This window comes from Thunnus maccoyii, chromosome 24 (genome assembly GCF_910596095.1).
Source record: "Thunnus maccoyii chromosome 24, fThuMac1.1, whole genome shotgun sequence".
NCBI classification, from domain to species: domain Eukaryota; kingdom Metazoa; phylum Chordata; class Actinopteri; order Scombriformes; family Scombridae; genus Thunnus; species Thunnus maccoyii.
This window is the reverse complement of record NC_056556.1, coordinates 1269708-1288756: the sequence shown is the minus strand read 5'-3', so window position 1 is coordinate 1288756 and position 19049 is coordinate 1269708. Positions and strand designations below refer to the sequence as shown.

Sequence of the window (19049 nt, the reverse complement as noted above, 5' to 3'; positions counted from 1 at the left end):
CTATAAAATGATCATGAATCAATAGAATTCACCATTTCAGAAGTGAATTATTCTTTAAAACCTTTCAAATTTGAATTATTTTAATAGAAACAGCAACAAACTGAAATGATCTAATTACCAAAATTATGGATCTCTTATGGAGCTAAACTTATTCACATCAGAAATATCAACAAATGATCCATATGTCAAATAATTCAGCTGAGAACTATTTATACTGACTTAGATTTTTGCTCATATTGTCCCATTTTAATACTGAGAACAACTTACTTTTGATCAGATGAATGACTTTGTTTAAAGTCAATAATATGATCCTTTGACCAGTCGCTCTTGAAGGACACACAGCTGGGTTCAGTTTCAGGTCCAGGTTCAGGTTCAGCAAAATCTGGTCTTGGCAGCTCTGAGCTTCTATACAACATACACAGAGCTTTGAGTGTGAATAATGATGGTGGAGAACAATGATGGACAGTTAGAGATCCTTATCCCACCTCTGAGCTTTGGTCTGGCTGTCATGTTCCCCACACAGAGAGCGTTTAGAGGGAGGGACTCCCTCCTCTCTATCCTCACACTGATCCATGCTGCTGAAGTCACATCCACATTAGTCACACACACTTTCTACCTTCATCTGGAAAGGAAACACAAATCATCATTTACATAATTTCTCCTGTCAAATCCTAAATATCAGCTGCTCCTCCTGTGATTGGTTGTTATTTTCTGTTATATATCAATGTGAATGCAGCCAGACAGCAGTGTGAGGCAGAGAAAGCTGCCATCAGCTGCTGTACTTCTACTATCAGTCCACTAGATGGTGTCATGAAGCTGCAGTGAAGTGAAGAGCAGCACACATGATGCATGGAGGAGGATTTACATTCACTGACTGAATCTGAGAGGAAGCTTCATTAATTAATTCATTAGCAGGGATTCTAACACTGCAGGCAAGAAATATCTGATAAGTCACAGTAAATGCCATCCGACATGCATTAAACTAAAAAGTGTATGTACACCAGCAGCAACTATGACCTCAATAATAAGCATTAAGTAGAATAACTGAAGTACTGAAAATGTAGAAGCTTTGTAAGAGTAGAATTGATGGCAGAGCTGTTGTATTGGATTGCATTAGATTGTACAAGCGTTCCTAATGAAGTGCTCACTGTACTTTTGAGTAATTTAATCAATAACAGTGAGTGTTTCTCTACATGAGCACTTTTATAATGTAGACGTGCATTTGATTGATGTATCTGTTTTTATTGTTGTTGTTGTTGCTGTGATGTTATATTGAAGACACTGATGTCTGAGGATAACTTCACACTTAATCATATTTTATAAACAATCATTGCTTTTTGATTTAAAATCTGAATCATAGCTGTGGGGAAAAAAAGAGTGGAGTAAAAAGTAAGTTACAAAAGCAAATGGATCCTTCCAAAAAACTTGTAAAGAGTTTCAAACTAAATGAGTGAGTCTCAATAAAGAGCTTCCAAACACATTTGATGACACATTTCCATGAGTGCTGTGTTTCTGAATACTACAGTGTTTATTGAATAAAATAAGTGAAGCCCCCCGCTGTCTCCACATCAGTCCTTATATTTCACTCCTCTATGGTCCCTGTAGACTTCACTGCTCTCCAGCTTTACTGTGTGTTGTATTGATGTGTGAGAGTTTCTTTAATGATTTACTTTAAAGATTAGAGACGCTGCTTTCAGGAACTAAATGTTTCCATGTGACGTCACTGCAGCACATATCGTGGGACATTTAAGCAGCAAAACTAAAAACTGTAGTTATAAAGTTGACAAGACAGAGGAACAGAATGAAACTTTTAATGATCAGACAGTTGTGATGGAGCTCAGGATTGATCAGGAGGACGCTGCTTTACTCCAAACAGTCTCCCTGTCTGAACCTAGACTGTGTGTAGAAGAACTCACAACATTAATTAACACTAATTAACATTAACTAACATTCATTAACATTCATTAACACTAATTAACATCAGATCCTGTCGGCGTGTCTAGAGATTTAAATAATCAATGAAGTTACGCTGCTGTGTCTCGTGTTATTAATCACAATGTTCATTTTTATGACCCGGTCCGCCCGATCCGCGGATATAACAGTGAGCTGAAACAGGCAGGAAATGGTTTAAATAATGGCCGATAAACGTCCTGAGTGGACTTTTATCAAAGTTCTGCTGTTTCTAGAGGAGCTAAGCTAACAGCATTTAGCACTAACAACACGAACAAAGAGCCCTTAAAGAGTCAAACACTGAAACTGTCGGTTACATTACCTTCAGATGGAGAAGAGAATCTGCGCCACCATGTTAGAGAAAGAAAGTAAATGTATGCAGGAAATAGGCGGGGAGAGAGTTGTGTGACGTCACAGCAACCCGCAGCCGGTGTTACACTTTATTCTGTCACCTGCTCAGTATCTTCTTGGAGCAAAAATGTGCCATAAAAACACCGAAAAATATGATATTTGTCGGTTTGAGGTATTTTGTATTTGTAGTATTAACTAAAGTTGTAAACAGAACATAGATCTCTTTCCTTGTTTCTTCTTGTAATAACTCAGTGTATATATATATATATATATATATATATATATATATATATATATATATATATATGTATATATATATATGTATATATATATATATATATATATATATATATATATATATATATATATATATATATATATATATATATATATATATGTATATATATATATATATTCTAATTCTCTAAGAATCAAGGCTGTACTGTGTGTACTGTGTGTGTCGTCTCTAGACTGATGAAACCTACATAACTGCCTCTCAGACTGTAGGATCCATTCTTTCTCACTGTCCTCACTATCAGCATGAAAAGACCCCAATCAATTGACCCGCTGCCTCTCGTCCATTTAGCTCATAAAATCTCGTGTATGCATCATTTCCAGTGAGAATTACTGTAGTAGATAATAAAACCAGGCTCGTCATTTTCCATCATGTTAACATCTCCATCACTGAACATTGTGTTGAACTAACTGCAGGTTTCAGTCAGGATTTAGAGCTGCTGAAAGTTACTGATGATCTGCTGACTGCATCAGACAAAGAGCTTCTCTCTGTACTCGTCTTGTTAGATCTTAGTGCTGCATTTGACACCATTGATCATCACATCCTGTTACAGAGATGGAACATTTAACTGGCATCAAACTGAAATGACTGAAAATCCCCACATATAAACATGTATATCAATATAAGTTTAGTATAAATATAGTTTGACTGCTGTTTGAGCTCTGATTGGTCGGTTAGCAGCTACTTCCTCACACAGTTTGTTAGAAGACAGCAACACTCCAGCAGAGTCAGCACACGAGCCTCAACAAACACTGTCACATTGCACAAAACCTCATCTGGACAATCAGTCTTTTCTGTTAAAGGAGCAAAACTATGGAGCTGAAAATGCAACACAATGTTAATGTTTTCAACAGAGGTGTTAAATCATGGCTGAAAGAGAAACACTGCTCTCACACCTAACATTCCTGTATAGACACACCTGGAGTTTGATTTTCTTTCAGCTGTTGTAAATTAGCGTTTCTCTACAAACACTAAATACAGTGCACTAATGCCTGTGCATAATTGTATGTTGTAGTTCCAATAAATAAATAAAATAAAGTGAATTTAACTCAGTCGACTGTAAGAAAAACACTCACACAGGAAGTAGAGACTCTGCTGCTCTGCAGGTTTCAGTGGTCACTTCCTGTTACTGCTGACATATCAACAAGAACAAGATCAACACAGTAAAGTTGAATAAAGTTTGAAACTCTTCACATTGAATGATTTCTGCTCTCTCCTCACTGTCTGACTGATAAAGAAACTTGTGGTGGAAAACACAGCACATTCTCTTTATACATTATGAGTCAGCACTATCTTAACACCTTATATGAAAGCTTTGCTTCACTTACAACTGTCTGGGTTTTGTTTACTATACATGTGATGATGATTCTCTGAGTCTTCTTCCTTTGTCTGATAATCTGGGTTCAGAACCATGTAAGGTGGAAGATGTCAGAATATGATCAGAAACATGCTATTTCCTGTGTGTGTTGTTGTACAGACTGCTGTATAAAACTGGAGAAGCTGCTGCTCTCGGCCTGATGCATATCATGTTACAGAAAGACATTCTCTCTTCGTGAGTCTCTTATTTAATACAAAACTCAGACTCTGTCACACATTAACATGAACTGTGATCCATCCTAAAGAACAATTGTAGACTGACAGGAACACTGAGGCCAGCTGTACAACTCACTGACCACCAGGGGGAGCTCACTTGTTACAAACAATTAATGTAAAACACTGCCAATACTGTGTGTAACCATGGTAATACTTTGATCAACAGACACGTCAATGAACAGGAAGTCACAGTATACAGTAGCTGTCTGGACAGACAGTACAAGAAACCTTTTGATATTAGAGGGCGTTATTTTATTTAGTGTTCATTTAAAACATCTTTAATAGAGGTTGATAGTGAGGTTCAGTTTCAACTAATAATATAATAAGAATAACTTTATTTATATAGAACCTTTAAAAACAGAATTTACAAGGTGCTTTAACAGCCAAAAAGTCTGTCAAAGTGTTTACTGATAGTGAAGGCAAGATGGAACAGGTTGAAGAAAAACTGCTAAAACATTTTTGGGGATATTAGCTAATTCTTCTTTCTTCAGTTATTTATATGCTTTTCTGATGCTTATTTGTGTCTTTAATGAATATTTCAGGCTTAGTAGCAGAGAACTATATTGTTATCAGTTTCCTTCCAGACATGCCCAAGGCACCTCTTCCACTGCCCAGCATCAGGTCTTAAAGGACGGTTCACATTTTTCAAGTCTGTCATGAAACAATACTGACATGTCCTCATGAATGTTGAAAGAGTTACTGGTTGTTGTAATTGTTCCTTCTGTCCACACTGAAGAGAAGAGATTCTAAAGTAACTGAGAGCACAATTATTCCCCAAATCAAATTAAGACAAGGAACAAAGAACAATAATAATAGTGAAAAAATCCATGAATATGAACTTTTGTTCATGTTGACATTACTAATGCTCAGACTTTAAATCCTCTGGTCTAAATGTAACATTCTTCATCTTCTCTTCACTTGAATCTCATAATGACTGACAGAGTTATTTCTCTCATGGAACTCTCTTGAACTCTGATTACAAAGATATATGAAGCAATAAATACACACATCATCAGCTCCTGTCTAACACCTGGGACACACTGGATGCGTGTCTGCTGCGGCGCTTCTGCCACTGGCAGCCCTATCTTTCTCGTTTTCCCTGTCTGTTTCTGCTGAGAACAACACGCGTCACGCAGTGTGAACGCTACAAGCGTGAGACACGCAGCAGTTCAGCGACGCACACGCACTGCTGAGGTTCACACATCTTGTGTGTCCCAAGCGTAAATGCATATACCAGTAATAAGTCATTATAAAGCAAGAACACAAGTGGACTGTATGCATGTTATTGTAGCAACATTGAACTTGATGACGTCCTCTGACTGTCCCTCCACATCAGTCAATACAATACATTTGATTTAAAGCTTCCACAGGAAACAGTAGCAGGCCTATACTGTAGTGTCTGACTTAACGCTGCTGGAAACAACCTTAAAAAAGTAGATTTAGTTTGATTTGTGAGAGCTGAAGAAAGGAAATAATCATCAGCTGTTCATTAATATTGTTTGATTCCAGTAAATCAATCATTTAACAACATGTAGATTTATCTTCCAACATGAGAGTTCTCCAAACTTTCTGATGAAATAAAAACATCATACAGCAACAAACAAACCCTGAAGTTACTAAAGAGAAAGTTCAACTATGAAACAAAGCAAACTTACAGTTAACATCCAAACTGCTGAAGACAAAGACTCTCCCCTCCACGTCTGTCAGAAAAGTGTTTGCCACAGGTGAGCTGTTTCCTGGAACAAGTCAGAGCTCCACCTGTAGAGGAGGAGGGACAGGTAGGAAGACTCACATCATGATAACACTTTATGGATGTTTGTCACTCATTTATTGTTCATGTATTTGTATATTTATTGTTGTACTGATGATTTCTCAGTGTTTATCTGTGTGCTGTTAGAAAAAATAACTCATCATGACGTTCATGTGAAGAGAAGCTAAACGTTACATTTAGATTTATGAGATTAAAGACATTTAACTGACAGATCATTGACTTCATTGTGTTATAAAATAACTGATAAAAATTATTACTGATCTACAGACGCCTCAATAAACATGAATTATAATCCTTCATCAAACAACTTGAGCATCAAAGTCCAGTTTCTGTATCAGGATCTGATGTCAGGATTCTACTATTATAGTTTTATTATGAGTCATTGTTTAACTGAAACACACAGTCACATCAGGAATTCTTAACCACCAGGCTTTGTATTTGTGGCCGTTCAGTCCTCATTCCCACAGAGCAGTTACCCACCAAAACCATATAGAAACCAGTTAAACCAGTTCAATCTAAAGGAAACAGAAGAGGATTCATTCATAAAAATCTAATAAAAATTAACACCAACACTGCAATAGTACAACAAAACAGGAGAATTAAATGTGGACTCTTAAACATTAGATCTCTGTCATCTAAAGCCATATTAATAAATGATCTAATCTCAGATCATCGTATTGATTTATTGTCTTAGTGAAACCTGGCTGTGAAGAATATGTCAGCCTAAATGAATCCAGTCCTCCCAGTCATATTAATACTCACATTCCTCCAGACACTGGCCGAGGAGGTGGAGTTGCAGCCTAATTATCAACTCTAGACCTGAACTTCATTATAACTCATTAGAAAGTCTTGTTCATAGTCTCTCAGCCAACCTGGAAAACTTTACAGTCAGTTCTATGTGTTATAGTGAAGCGTCCTCCTGGTCCGTACTCTGAACTCTTATCTGAAAAACAACTCTTACAGAAAGTTGCAGAAAGCAGACAAACACACCTGAAACACACAGCAGCACATTTTTACCACTGTTGCAAAGATATGATGCAATTATGCTTAAAGCTGTAGTGAAAACATGTAGAGTTGAGGAAGAAGAGAGATCCGCGTACGCTTCAGTTCAATAACTGAGACCTGAGATAATCTGAGACTGTTGTAGCATCAAAATATATAAAAACAAACATATATGTTACAGATAAAATGACTAAATAACAGAAACTATCTACAATATAGTGTATTCATTTTAAAAAGTAAACATCATGAACTTTACAAAGGCAGTATTCATGCGTGACTATGTATTTTATTACAGTAGGTGTTTCTATTATTTTGTCCCTCCGCTCCCTCATCATATTCACATCTTGGTGTGAAATTGACTTCATAGTAATATTTGCCGCTGCTGAATCTCTGTTCATGTAGCCTCTCTGTCTTTGTTGTCTACCTGCTACATTTTGAATCAACGCTGATGAAAAGTAAGCATCATTTTTCAGCTCTTCATGTGTATAAACGTGATCCCGGCCAGGAGCAGCTGCCAGCACAAATACAACAAGGACTCCACTCATTCATGCATGCTTATAGGAGCTCAGCTGTGTGTGTGTGGTTGAGGAGAAAGTTTTCTGCTTATGTGGAGAAACTGAGCAGTTTTTTTGTCATGGTGGCAGCAACGCGCTGCCGTAACTTCCAGATGTGGATTTGGTGCTCTAGTGAGTATTTACAGCAGCAGGACGGTGACTCAACATGAACTACAGAGGCCATTTTCACTGGAATGAAGGAACATGTCACCCAGTGCAACACTATGGCTCATTGCTGTGTTTTTAATAGTTTAATACCACCAAGCTTTAAGTGTTCATGAGCATGTTGGAACAATCATTATTTTACCATTGAAACATGAAAAAAGTTAAAACAATATGACATCTGCTGGTTATTGATGTCATTTCTGGAAATGTTTCAGTTCTGAGCAGCTGAGACCTGACAATAATAATAATAATGAGACCTGAGATTGAAATCTTAGAGTCCAGATGAAACAGCATTTCCAGAGTAACCATCAACATCATATAATCATCATTCATCCTCCTTTGTGGAACCAAACCTTAAGATCAGTGACATCTTACTCAGAAAATAGAATGACATTTGTGCATCTGGTTTCCCAGTTAGTGAACATTAAACTGGTATAATCCCAGCAAGCAGCTGGCAGCACAGCAGAGCATTTTCAGCTCCTGTTCTTCAGTTGGAAGTTTGAATTAACATTATTTAAACAAAATGTTGAATCATTACATGACCTCATTACATTAGTTCACTCTGAAATGTAGTGCAGGAGAAGTTTAGGGTAATATAAACATGGAAAGGCTTTTTTTACATTACAAACAAACAAACAAACGTCTGCTTCAAACCTTTCTATCGATGCTCTAACAAAACATTATCAGAAATTAAAGTGACATTGATATGAATCTCTTTCTGTTGACTCTGTTGTCTTTTTGTCCTCTACTGTTGTTTTTGGAAAGATTTCTCCAGATGTATATTTGTTGTAGCATTTTTCATTCATATTAAAAATGTGTTGTTTGGTTTTCATGATGTCTGCAGTTCAGAACAAAAATAGAACTATTAAAAATATATAATTTAAATATTTTTATTGTCTTTTTTATCTAGTACATTTTATTACAAAAAACCTCTATTAAAAATATCATAAATTAAATCCAACAGTACAATCAAATTATTCATTTTTCTTCTTTTATGATTGATTTCATCTTTAACTTTTGCCACATTTGTGCTATTTTTTGTTATTTCACACTTTTACAATAAAATGTAAAAAGGATGTTTGTTCAGTTGTCTGATCCTGTTTTCCAATCAAATAATTATTCAATCAATGCAACAATATAAACAGTGATGACAGAAGAAAACAGCAACACATACAGAACAAAGTTCAACACAAAGAGAATCTAACAAGTGAAAAAAGGAAGAAAAAAGAACCAAAATAAATAAAGCAGTTAGTTAGAAACGAGATGAGTGAGAAGGTAAATCTATATAAAGATCAATATTACAGATTTTAATGCTTTTGACGGGTTTCTTCTTTAAGAAGGTTGAGATAGTGATCATATAATGTTCTATTTGCTTTCAAATTACAGCAAATATTGTTTTTTGTTAGTAAATTTACACTTGAGGATGTGAAATGTTTCCATAAAACAATTGAATAAGAGTCATTTTCTTAAATAGTATCTTTAAAGGAAGGGCTGAAGTTTGGCATCATATTATTAACTAGTTTCAGGTTGAAATTAGCAGAAAACAACAAGGAAGAATTTTACAGGATGAAAGTTCAAGAGAAGCTGAAGCTGTTTCTCATTTATTACCAGTTCAGACTTTTTACCAGTTGATATTTTTCATGTAATAATTCCAGTCTGATATTTAACAGGAAACAGCAGCAGTGTTGTTGTGAAACAACTCTGAGTCTGCGCACTGATGACCTCAGCGCTGACACGTTACCTTTGGAGGCCTGCTATTGGCTGATTCAGTGAGCAGGGCATCATGGGTAGTTGTAGTCCTTGCAGTCAGTCGGCTCAGAAAAATCAGACTGTGATCAAAGTGACTTTTAACAGGATCATTGAGGAGCCTCAACACATCTTTATCTTTATTATTATCACATGTGACTCACTTACAGCTGCTTTGTGTTTCATATCATAACTGGAGGAATAATGATTGATTATTTATCAGTACACTTAGAATGTGTCTAATATGTGCATTAAAGGTGGAGTATTACTCTTCATTGATGAAGCTTTGGCGCCCTCTGCTGGTGAAAAGATAAACAGCATGCTGTCAGTTTAATGAACACAGATTAGTAAGTATATATAAGATATTCACACTGACATTATGACACATTTACTGCATTATTTTAGCACTAATGTTTGTTTTATAGATTTCTTATCAACATTCCTGATCTGCAGGAACATGAAACACATCTGATCTGAGGTCAGAACTCATCCAGGAGTCGCTGAAGCCGATCGATCGATCGATCCGTCACAATTTACTGACACGTTGTGATCGATCCCGTCAGAAACGTGATGATGTCACTTGCTGTTGTTTTTTCTCAGAACTTAATTGAAATGTTTGATAAACGAAGAGAACAAAGAGCGAAACAAGAGGAGCCACATAATCAAACAGCTTGATCGATTATTAAATGTTAATAAAAAGCAAAGAAACAACAGTATGTGTTTGTGTCCTGTAGTTCCTGACATTATTTATATTAGAGCAACTATAGATGTTAGTTTATTGATATGAAATGATGTGAAATAAAACACATAAGAACCTTAAAACCTAACAAAGTCCACTGAGTGAGTTTCATCTGTCAGCTGCTGTTTCTGCTCAAATGGCGCTACCTGATGGACATGAGCAGGAACTACAAGCAGAGCTGAGACACATTTTAAACTGTATTTTATACATTTATTGCTTAATAAAACTCTTAAAAACTGAAATAAATGTAAATTAGAGATATTTATTCTCAAAAACATATTCCTGTTGACAAAAAGATAAAAACATGTTTATTTGTGTGTAAATGTTTAATTATTCTCCACTTTTATTTTATTTTATTAATTTTCATAAATATATTGTACTTTCAAATTTTTCATATTGTTCTCCTCCTGATTGAACACAATGTTTTTATTTGTTTTCTTCTCTTTTTGTCCAGAAAAAAATGTTTTTGGTAATAAAAATGTAAAAAAAATAACACAAATATTTGTATAAGGTAAAATAAATAAACAGAACACAGAACACAAATAAAATAATAAAATACTAAAAAAAAAACTCAAACAGGTTAAAAATCTGTTAAGTGTTAAGGTTTGGTTTCATTTGACATCACAAATAAAGTTTATTATTATTAGTAGTATTATTATTGTCTTTTTGATTGAAGATAAATGCCCAATCAGAAGCAGAGACATCCAGATATAAAAAGAACATAAAAGCAGCAAATATACAAAAATCCCTGAAATAAAGAAGCAAATATACGGTTAAGATTTCAACATAAATGTGGATTGTAAAGCTGCGACACAAATAAAGTTTGATTTTCCAACATGTGAAAATGTTCAGGACTGTAAAATCAGACACATGTTTATTTCTGATAATAAGAGTTTCTTAACGGACTGTAAAAGTCTTGTTTGGTGACATTTGGAGAAAGATTTAATTTTTCCAAACCTGCATGTTCAGCATGATAGAAATAGAAAACAGCTGCTAGTTTGGATGAAGTTTGACAGCAGGAGTCCAGATGTTTTCTTCATCTTTCAAATGAAGTGAAAAAGAGAAAAATTAGTTTTTATGTGATAAAGTAAAGTGGAGAACTGTACCTGGATCTGTAGATGTGATGGTTTCTCCTCCATGCTTGCAGCTCTGTGTGCAGTCTGTGTTTGGATGTTGAGCTGTGAGCTTTTGACTTTCTTCTTTGTTTCCTCTCTCAGCTCCTCGTCACATACCTGATCTGACCTCTGACCTCTGACCTGCTGATTGTCACAGCAGAAGAAGACAGACGGACGCATGCGCAAGTGTTTTCTTGTCCAGAGCGCATTTTCCAAATATAACTATTAATGTTCATGATTCATATCAAAATGTGACTTTTCATTCAAAGTTGAGTTGTGTGAAGGTTGTAGAAATGAGAAACTGACCCTGCGCTAAACTGTGTGAATAAACAATATAACTATTAATAATGTTCAGCTTATTATTAGAGTGCCATTTTTCTGAATCTGACAATAAAGATCAAATGAAAGCTTCTATTATTATTTATGATCCTTTTTTTTTATTGAACATAACAGGTGATACTGCAGTTCCATTTATTTCTGCCTGAGTAACATAAACATACAAATGGTCAACTTTACTTGGTACAACACAAAAACAGGAAATAAGAAACATTTCAAACAGATTGTAAACAGATTGATGATCCTGTAAATGAGCTTTTTATTGTGGATATTTAGTAAGGCGTTAAACTGCCAGCTGTTTGTCCTCAAATATTCTGTTCACATACAGCCAGAGTTGAAACAATTAGTCCATTCATTGATTATCCATCAACAGAAAATTAACACTTAATAATCATTTGAGTCATTTTGAAGCAAACATTTTCTGCTTTTAGCTTCTAAGGTGTGAAGATTTAATGCTTTTCTTTGTCTTACATGATAATAAACAGAATATTTTACTGTTGTGGACTTTAGTTCAGACAAAATGAGACATTTAAAGACGTCGCCTTTGACTCAATATTTTACACAATTTACACAATTTCCTGACTTTTATAGACAAAACCATGAATTGATGAATCTATTAATCATAATGTTTATTACAGCTCTACATGCACATCCAGTAGAGACACATAAAAACATGTCGGTTTCTGAATTGACTATATGATTAAAAAAACATCTAATTGAACAAGAACCCCCCAAAAAACAAATAAGAGTAAAAACAACAAAGAGCCTCTATAGGCCAGTGGATACTTACTGTCATTATGTGTTATAGTTAGTTGGCAAAACTCTTCCAACATTTTTAAAAACCTTGGTCACAACTTGATGTTTCAGTAAACTTTCAGCCAGTGGTGGTTTTCTCTCTGAGAGCTTCTGAGTTTCACTTTGGATGTTGGACTTCAGAATTCACTGAGACTCATAAGGATCAAACCCACGACCTCTGAACCTCCAAACAGTCCTCTAACAGACTGGGCTATCTGCTCTGAGAACATCAGCTTCTTTTTTACAGCTTTTTAAATGTCTTTATATGTGACTGACAAACAAACTGTCAGTCATGTGGAAACCATGTTGGGTTTAGAAACTGCATTTACAAGCAGTGAGAGATCAGGTTGGTACTAAATAACATGAGAAAGTTTCTCTAACAGGAGGAGACTCTCCCTCCTACTGAGAACACAGAGACACTGAGGAACCAGGAGTGAACCAGAACCCAAACCCAGCACACAGAGGCTGAGTGAATGTGGTGTTGAAGGTGTGGATGTGGATCAGTGTGTCAGAGGAGACTCTGTAGAAGGACAGAGTGCCAGCAGGACAGTCCACATACACTGCTACTCTGTGAGAGACAGAGGAGCAGGGGATGGGTTTTATTTTGTTATTGTGCCAGACAGAGTAACCACTAGAGTCAAAGCACTCCAGAATCCAGGATTGATCATTCCACCCTACCCTGCAGTCAGCACTGTCTCCTTTCCTGCTGATTCCTCTGTAAGTCACTGATATAAGAACCCCTCCTCTCCACTCGACCTCCCAGTAACAGCGACCAGTCAGATCATTTCTACACAGCAGCTGAGGCCAGTGATCAAATCTGTCTGGATGATCAGGATATGACTGATCCTCCCCCACATACGTCGCTGTCCTGTTGTTGTCAGACAGTTTGAGTTTTCTGTTTACTGTGTTTGTATCCAGTATGAGCTGACAGAAATCTGATGGAGAGAACGAGACACAATAGAGCTGCAGTTATTGATCTATCTGTTTGATGATGACATCATCTTCATCCTCAGTAGGACGTGAATGAGTTATCCCACAGTTTGAAGTTTGCTTTGTTTTCATGAATCAAATGAAAAACACACTTACGCTTCCTCAGACCTGGTGTCAACCATCGGACTCCAGAAGGCTTCAGCCTGAAAGGGGGAGGAGGGTCAGAGCAGCACGTTCTCTTTCAGCATGCAAACATGGACGTTACATCACTCTAGTCTACTGTTTCATTATTCTGTTCAAATGTGGGTTTGGGCTTTGATAGACTTTTTTCCAATCTGAATCCGCACAACATGGCGGTGGCACATGTAAACACAGAAGCTAAGCTCCCCTCACTCACTCACAATGTTTTACTTGTTTTTGTTGTTTTATTTTTATTTTTCAAAGGAGGAGCAGGGGCACATACCTAGGGCTGTCGCAGATAAGGAATTCTCCCTGAGGTGATATAGGGTGGCTCAACAGCACGGTATACGGTCATATTGTCATTTTATCTAATAGGTTACAATGTGTTAAAGTTGGTGACACACTGTCCAGTAACTTGAAGTGCACAATGGGTGCTCCACAAGGGTCAGTTTTAGGTCCCCTGTTATGTAGCCTGTATATTAATGATCTCCCTCAACAATGTCATGATGTAGAACTACAAATGAGACCATTGTGTACACACATGCAAAAATTGCTGAGTTAGTTGCTGCTAAGCTTACAATTGCATTGGAAAGGATCACACATTGGCTTGATCAATCATGTCTGAGTCTAAATGTAAACAAGACAAAAGGTATGTTTTTCTCCAAAACCATGGAACAACCTCCTAATGCTGACATTGTCAAAGGTAAAAGATTGACATAATTACTGATTTTAAATATCTTGGTGTGACTCTGGATCCAAATAAATTGCAAACTGAACTCCTAAATAGTGCTCAAGAGACAACCGATGCCATCATCTCCTCTGTGGCTCCCCACACAGTAAAGACAAGTACAGGAAAGCAGAATACAGTTCTTCTGCAAAAAGTAACAGCATGGGCAGAAGGAACAGAGGGGAAGAAGAAGGTGTGTTGCCTGATGGATGGAGGAAGTCAGTGGAGCTTTGTCCTGGAGAAATAGGTAAAGGCGTTGAGATTACCACTTATGAAAAAAGAGACTTTAAAGCTTCACACCTTTGGCAGTGATACCCCAGTAACAATGGAACTCAGGGTTGTAAAATTAGTCTTGCAAAATATCAGCAACAAAGAGCAAAATATTGAGACTGAAGCTGTTGAAACACCACAAGTGAGCTCTGCCATCATGCAGGTTCCTGGAGAACAAATTCAGCTGCAGCTAGAGAAAAAGGGGCTGCAACCAGCAGATATTTCAAGCAGCAGTGATGAAGAACTGGAGCCGTCAGTATTGATAGGTGTTGACTAATGCTGGAAAATAGTGTCTGGCAGAGTAGAAAGACTATCAGAATCCCTGGTTGCCATAGAAACCTTATTTGGCTGGACAGTGCAGGGACCAGTATACATGTCAAGCATGAGTGAAGCTTCATGCATGAAGATTGGCATTGAGACCACCACCACATTGAAACCACACAGGCTTCAAACCAGTTATGTGCATTCTGGGAAATAGAGTCACTAGGCTTCTCCAGCAAAGGTGAGGAACGAGCTGATGACATTGAGGCCCAACAAAACTCTGACCAGTCAGTCAGGTACAACAAAGAGCGATTAGAAGTGACGTTGCCATGGCGACAAGATGCACCAGAACTCCCAGACAATCTGAGAATTGCCCGGAAAAGATTTGAAGGGCTGAAAAGAAAACTGAAAACTGATGTGACGCTGTTCAGGAGATACAATGACATGATTGAGGGCCATCTTCAACAAGGAATATGTGAAGGTATCCCAGAGAGCAAACACACAGTAGGAACTGAGAACAGAAATGCCAAGTAGGTACTATTTGCCTCACCATGCAGTGATCAGTGAGGAAAAGTCAACAACTAAGTTCAGAGTTGTTTTCAATGCTTCACATGAGGATGGCAGTCCTCATGTGAAGAACAACTCTGGTGGTCAGGGCCCCCATTTCTGAGTTCAGCAATGCAGCCGGACCTATCTAATGAACAGTTCTGTGAAGAGGAGATAAAGGCTGAACCTAGGTCAAACCATGTCACAGTCCAGCTGAGTAACACAGAAAAGACATTGCAAGATCCGTTATTAAAGCTGGAGAACTACAGTAAACTGAGAACTGTATTCAGAGTCACAGTCTGGATGAAATGATTCATCCACAACTCTTACTCAAGGGAATGGAGACAAGAAGAGCTGACAGCTGAAGAGCTGGCAGAAGCGGAAAGACACTGGATTTTGGAGGCACAGAATCAAGGTTTCCAGAAGGAGATGGGCAAATTGAAAGCAGGACAAGACTTTCAGAAAGACTCAGAAATCAGAGACCTGAAGCTGTTTCTTGATGAAAATGGTTTAGTCTATGTGGGAGGGAGGCTGCAACATTCAGACTTGAGCTTCAGTGAGCAGCATCCATGGATCTTGCCTTCCAATCACATGCTGTCTGAAATGCTGATTAAACACAGCCATGACCAAGTGATGCGCTCAGGTATCAGAGACACTGTAGTGGAACTAAGGTATTGGATTATTTGAGTCAGACAAATGGTAAAGGGGATCATTGCAGCTTGCAGATTCAGAGATTCAGAGTAAAGGCCATGCAGCAGATAACAGCACCCTTGCCAAGGGATCAGATTACAGAATCACCTCCTTTTGAAACTGTCAGAGTGGACTTTGCAGGTCCTCTTTATGTTAAGACCAAGAGCTCAGTGGAAAAGGCATACATAGCATTGTTCACCTGCGCTGTGACCCATGAAAACAGGAACCCTGTGTTCAAGATTGTGTGCTGAGCCCAGTGCTTATCACGCTCTTCAACCATGACTGTACCCCCATTCACCCTTCCAATACTATAATTAAATTTGTTGATGACACGACAATAGTTGGACTTATTTCAGGACGAGGAAACAGCCTGCAGGAACAAGGTGACACACCTGACTGAGTGGTGCAAGGACAACAACCTGTTCCTAAACACCACCAATACGAAGGAGATCATTGCATAGATAAAGAAGCAGTGGATTGTGTGGAGAGTTCAAGTTCTAGGGAGTCTACATCACCAAACAGCTGACATGGTCTACCAACACCTCCCATCTGGTGAGGCCAAACTTTTGGTGAATTTCTTCCACAGCACCACTGGAAGCATCCTCTCTTACTGCATGACTGTGTGGTATGCCAGCTGCACAACTGTGGAGCGGAAGGATCAGCATCATGTGGTTAAGATGGCCCAGAAGATCATCAGAAATAATCTCCCAAACCTGGACAGTCTCTAGCCGCCTTCTTCAGTCAGCTAGCAGCATCAGCAGACACAACACACCCTGACATTGCCTATTTGCATCGCTACCATCATGCAAGTGGTACAGGATGATCCAATTCCATACAAATAGAATGAGGCACCATTGTGATAAGAAGTGCATCGCATTCACCAAAGAAACAGATAGAAAGAGTTATTGGAAAAACTCTTTAGAGAAAGAAAGACTAGACAAATTCAATGAGAAGCACAAATTGCTGTCTGACAGTAAGTATGGATTCAGATCAAACAGATCAACCTCTTTGGCACTAATTGAATTAATTGAAGAAATTACTAATTGTATAGACAAATAAGTATGCAGAGGGAAATTTTATAGATCTAAAAAATGATTTTGATACAATTGATCACAATATATTACTTGATAAATTCAAAAGGTATGGTATCAGAGGGGTTGTGCTGAATTGCTTGAGAAGCTATTTAAGAAACAGGCAACAATTTGTAAAGATAAGTGAGCATAAATCATCATCATAAGTCAGCATTTCTCGTGGAGTACCTCAGAGGTCAGTATTAGTCCTGAAATTGCCCACTTTGTACATAAATGACATATGTAGGTATCAAAAACATTGAAATTTGTATTATTTGCGGATGACACAAATATTTTTTGTTCTGGGTAAAATTTACAGCAGCTTTTGGAAAGAAATGAGAAAATTAAAACTGGTTTGATAAACAAAGTATCATTAAATCTGAACAAAAAGATTATGTTGTTTGGAAATTATAAGATTAATATTCAAGTACAAGTGATGATAGACAATGTCAATATAGAAAGAGTATATGAAAATAAATTTCTAGGTGTGATATTAAACCACAAAATGTGCTGGAAACATCATATAAGATATGTGCAAGCGAAGCTGGCAAGGACCATAGCAATACTGGGAAAAACAAATCACATTCTGGATCACAAACCATTGTACATTCTATACTGTTCACTTGTATTGCTGTATCTGCGTTACTATGTGGAGATATGGGGTAACCCCTACAAAAGCACCCTACAGCCATTATGCATACAACAAAAAAGCCATAAGGATAGTAAACAATGTAGGATATAGCAAACACACCAACGTGCTGTTTTTAAAGTCATTTACCTTGAAGTTCATGGATGCGGTTGAATTTAACACAGCACAAATAATGTAGCAAGAAAGGAAGATTTATGTTAACTGTTTAAGTTTTATTTTATTGATTACTATTTATTTTTTATATTGAGTTTGTTGTAAAGGTTTTCTGTTTATTTCATTTTGTTGTAAGTCCTGTTTTATTTTTATGTTTTTTTATTTTTACACATTCAAAATAAAAATAGACTGACTGACTAAAAAGTCTTGTAATTATATGGAGCTTGGCAGGTGTAATGGAGAAAAAAAACATTCTTGAGCACAGTTTAATAATTTGTGCTGTTGATATAATATTGTCTTTGGGGTGAGACACTTACAGGTTCTGTCTCTCCCAAACAAATCTCACATTATATAAGAGGAGGACAGAAAGTTATTTTACCCCTCTCCCTGTAGCTGTGCACAGATGTTGTTTACAGAATACTGTTGTTTACAGAATACAGTATAACACCCGATCTCATAATTATGAGATAAGAAGTCAAAATGAGATACTGAAATCATTTTTTTTGGTGAATGAAATGTGCTTCTGTAGAGATATGTGATCAGCTCAGAGAAAATGTTTCTAGCTCTTCCTCCTCTATCAGATATTGTCCCTCCATACCTGAGAGTGTCCAGTCTGCAGTTTGGATCCTCCAGTCTAGCGGACAGCAACTTCTCTCCTGAGTCTCCTGGATGATTGTACCTCAGGTCAAGCTTTCTCAGATGGGAGGGGTTTGAGCTCAGAGCTGAGGCCAGAGCAGCACAGCCTTCCTCTGTGATCAGACATCCTGCCAGCCTGCAAACACAAAAAACAGCACATGTCAGACAGTCTGAGAGTACTGCTGTGTGCAGTCAGATACAACAACAAACTGTCTCTAAACGAACTAACTAAAAGATGAACTAAATCAGGGAGCTCCAGAAAGTTGAGCATCCAGCTAGATGGGAAAAATCACCAGCTGAAGGATGATTCAGCAGCATATTTTTACCTCATCATTGTGATCTAAATGTTAAAAAACATTCAAATGTGTATGATGGGTGAGGTTTTTGCCAAAAGGAAGAATAAAGACTTACTTTTAGCAATGGTTTGGTATGCTGAAGATTGTTTTTTTTAACTACACAAAATCAAGGAGCCTCCTGCCATAAAATGTGACGTCACAGTGGTTCATCAAAGTATCCACCAGACAG

General features: G+C 37.3%; 2 protein-coding genes and 1 pseudogene across 4 annotated transcripts in view; 1 reads left to right on the top strand and 2 right to left on the bottom strand.

The window, feature by feature from the left end:
- The window catches only part of LOC121891678 (protein NLRC3-like), a 1105688-nt gene that overhangs the window by 375496 nt on the left and 711143 nt on the right, over positions 1-19049 (top strand). The gene's annotated exons all lie outside the window — the stretch shown is intronic.
- LOC121891674 (NLR family CARD domain-containing protein 3-like) overlaps positions 1-19049 on the bottom strand; it is a 111523-nt gene that overhangs the window by 78461 nt on the left and 14013 nt on the right. Inside the window, exons 1-3 of one of the 3 annotated variants that reach the window (XM_042404195.1) lie at positions 5845-6020; positions 486-622; positions 268-405 (exon numbers count right to left, since the gene is read on the bottom strand). In XM_042404195.1, coding sequence (XP_042260129.1) covers positions 268-405; positions 486-574 — 227 coding nt within the window. In that variant the 5' untranslated portion in view covers positions 575-622; positions 5845-6020. Of the gene's footprint in view, positions 1-267; positions 406-485; positions 623-5844; positions 6021-18486; positions 18661-19049 lie in introns of those variants that run through there. The other 2 variants (XR_006094116.1, XM_042404194.1) reach the window with 2 other exon arrangements.
- On the bottom strand, positions 12088-14482 carry LOC121891729 (annotated as a pseudogene).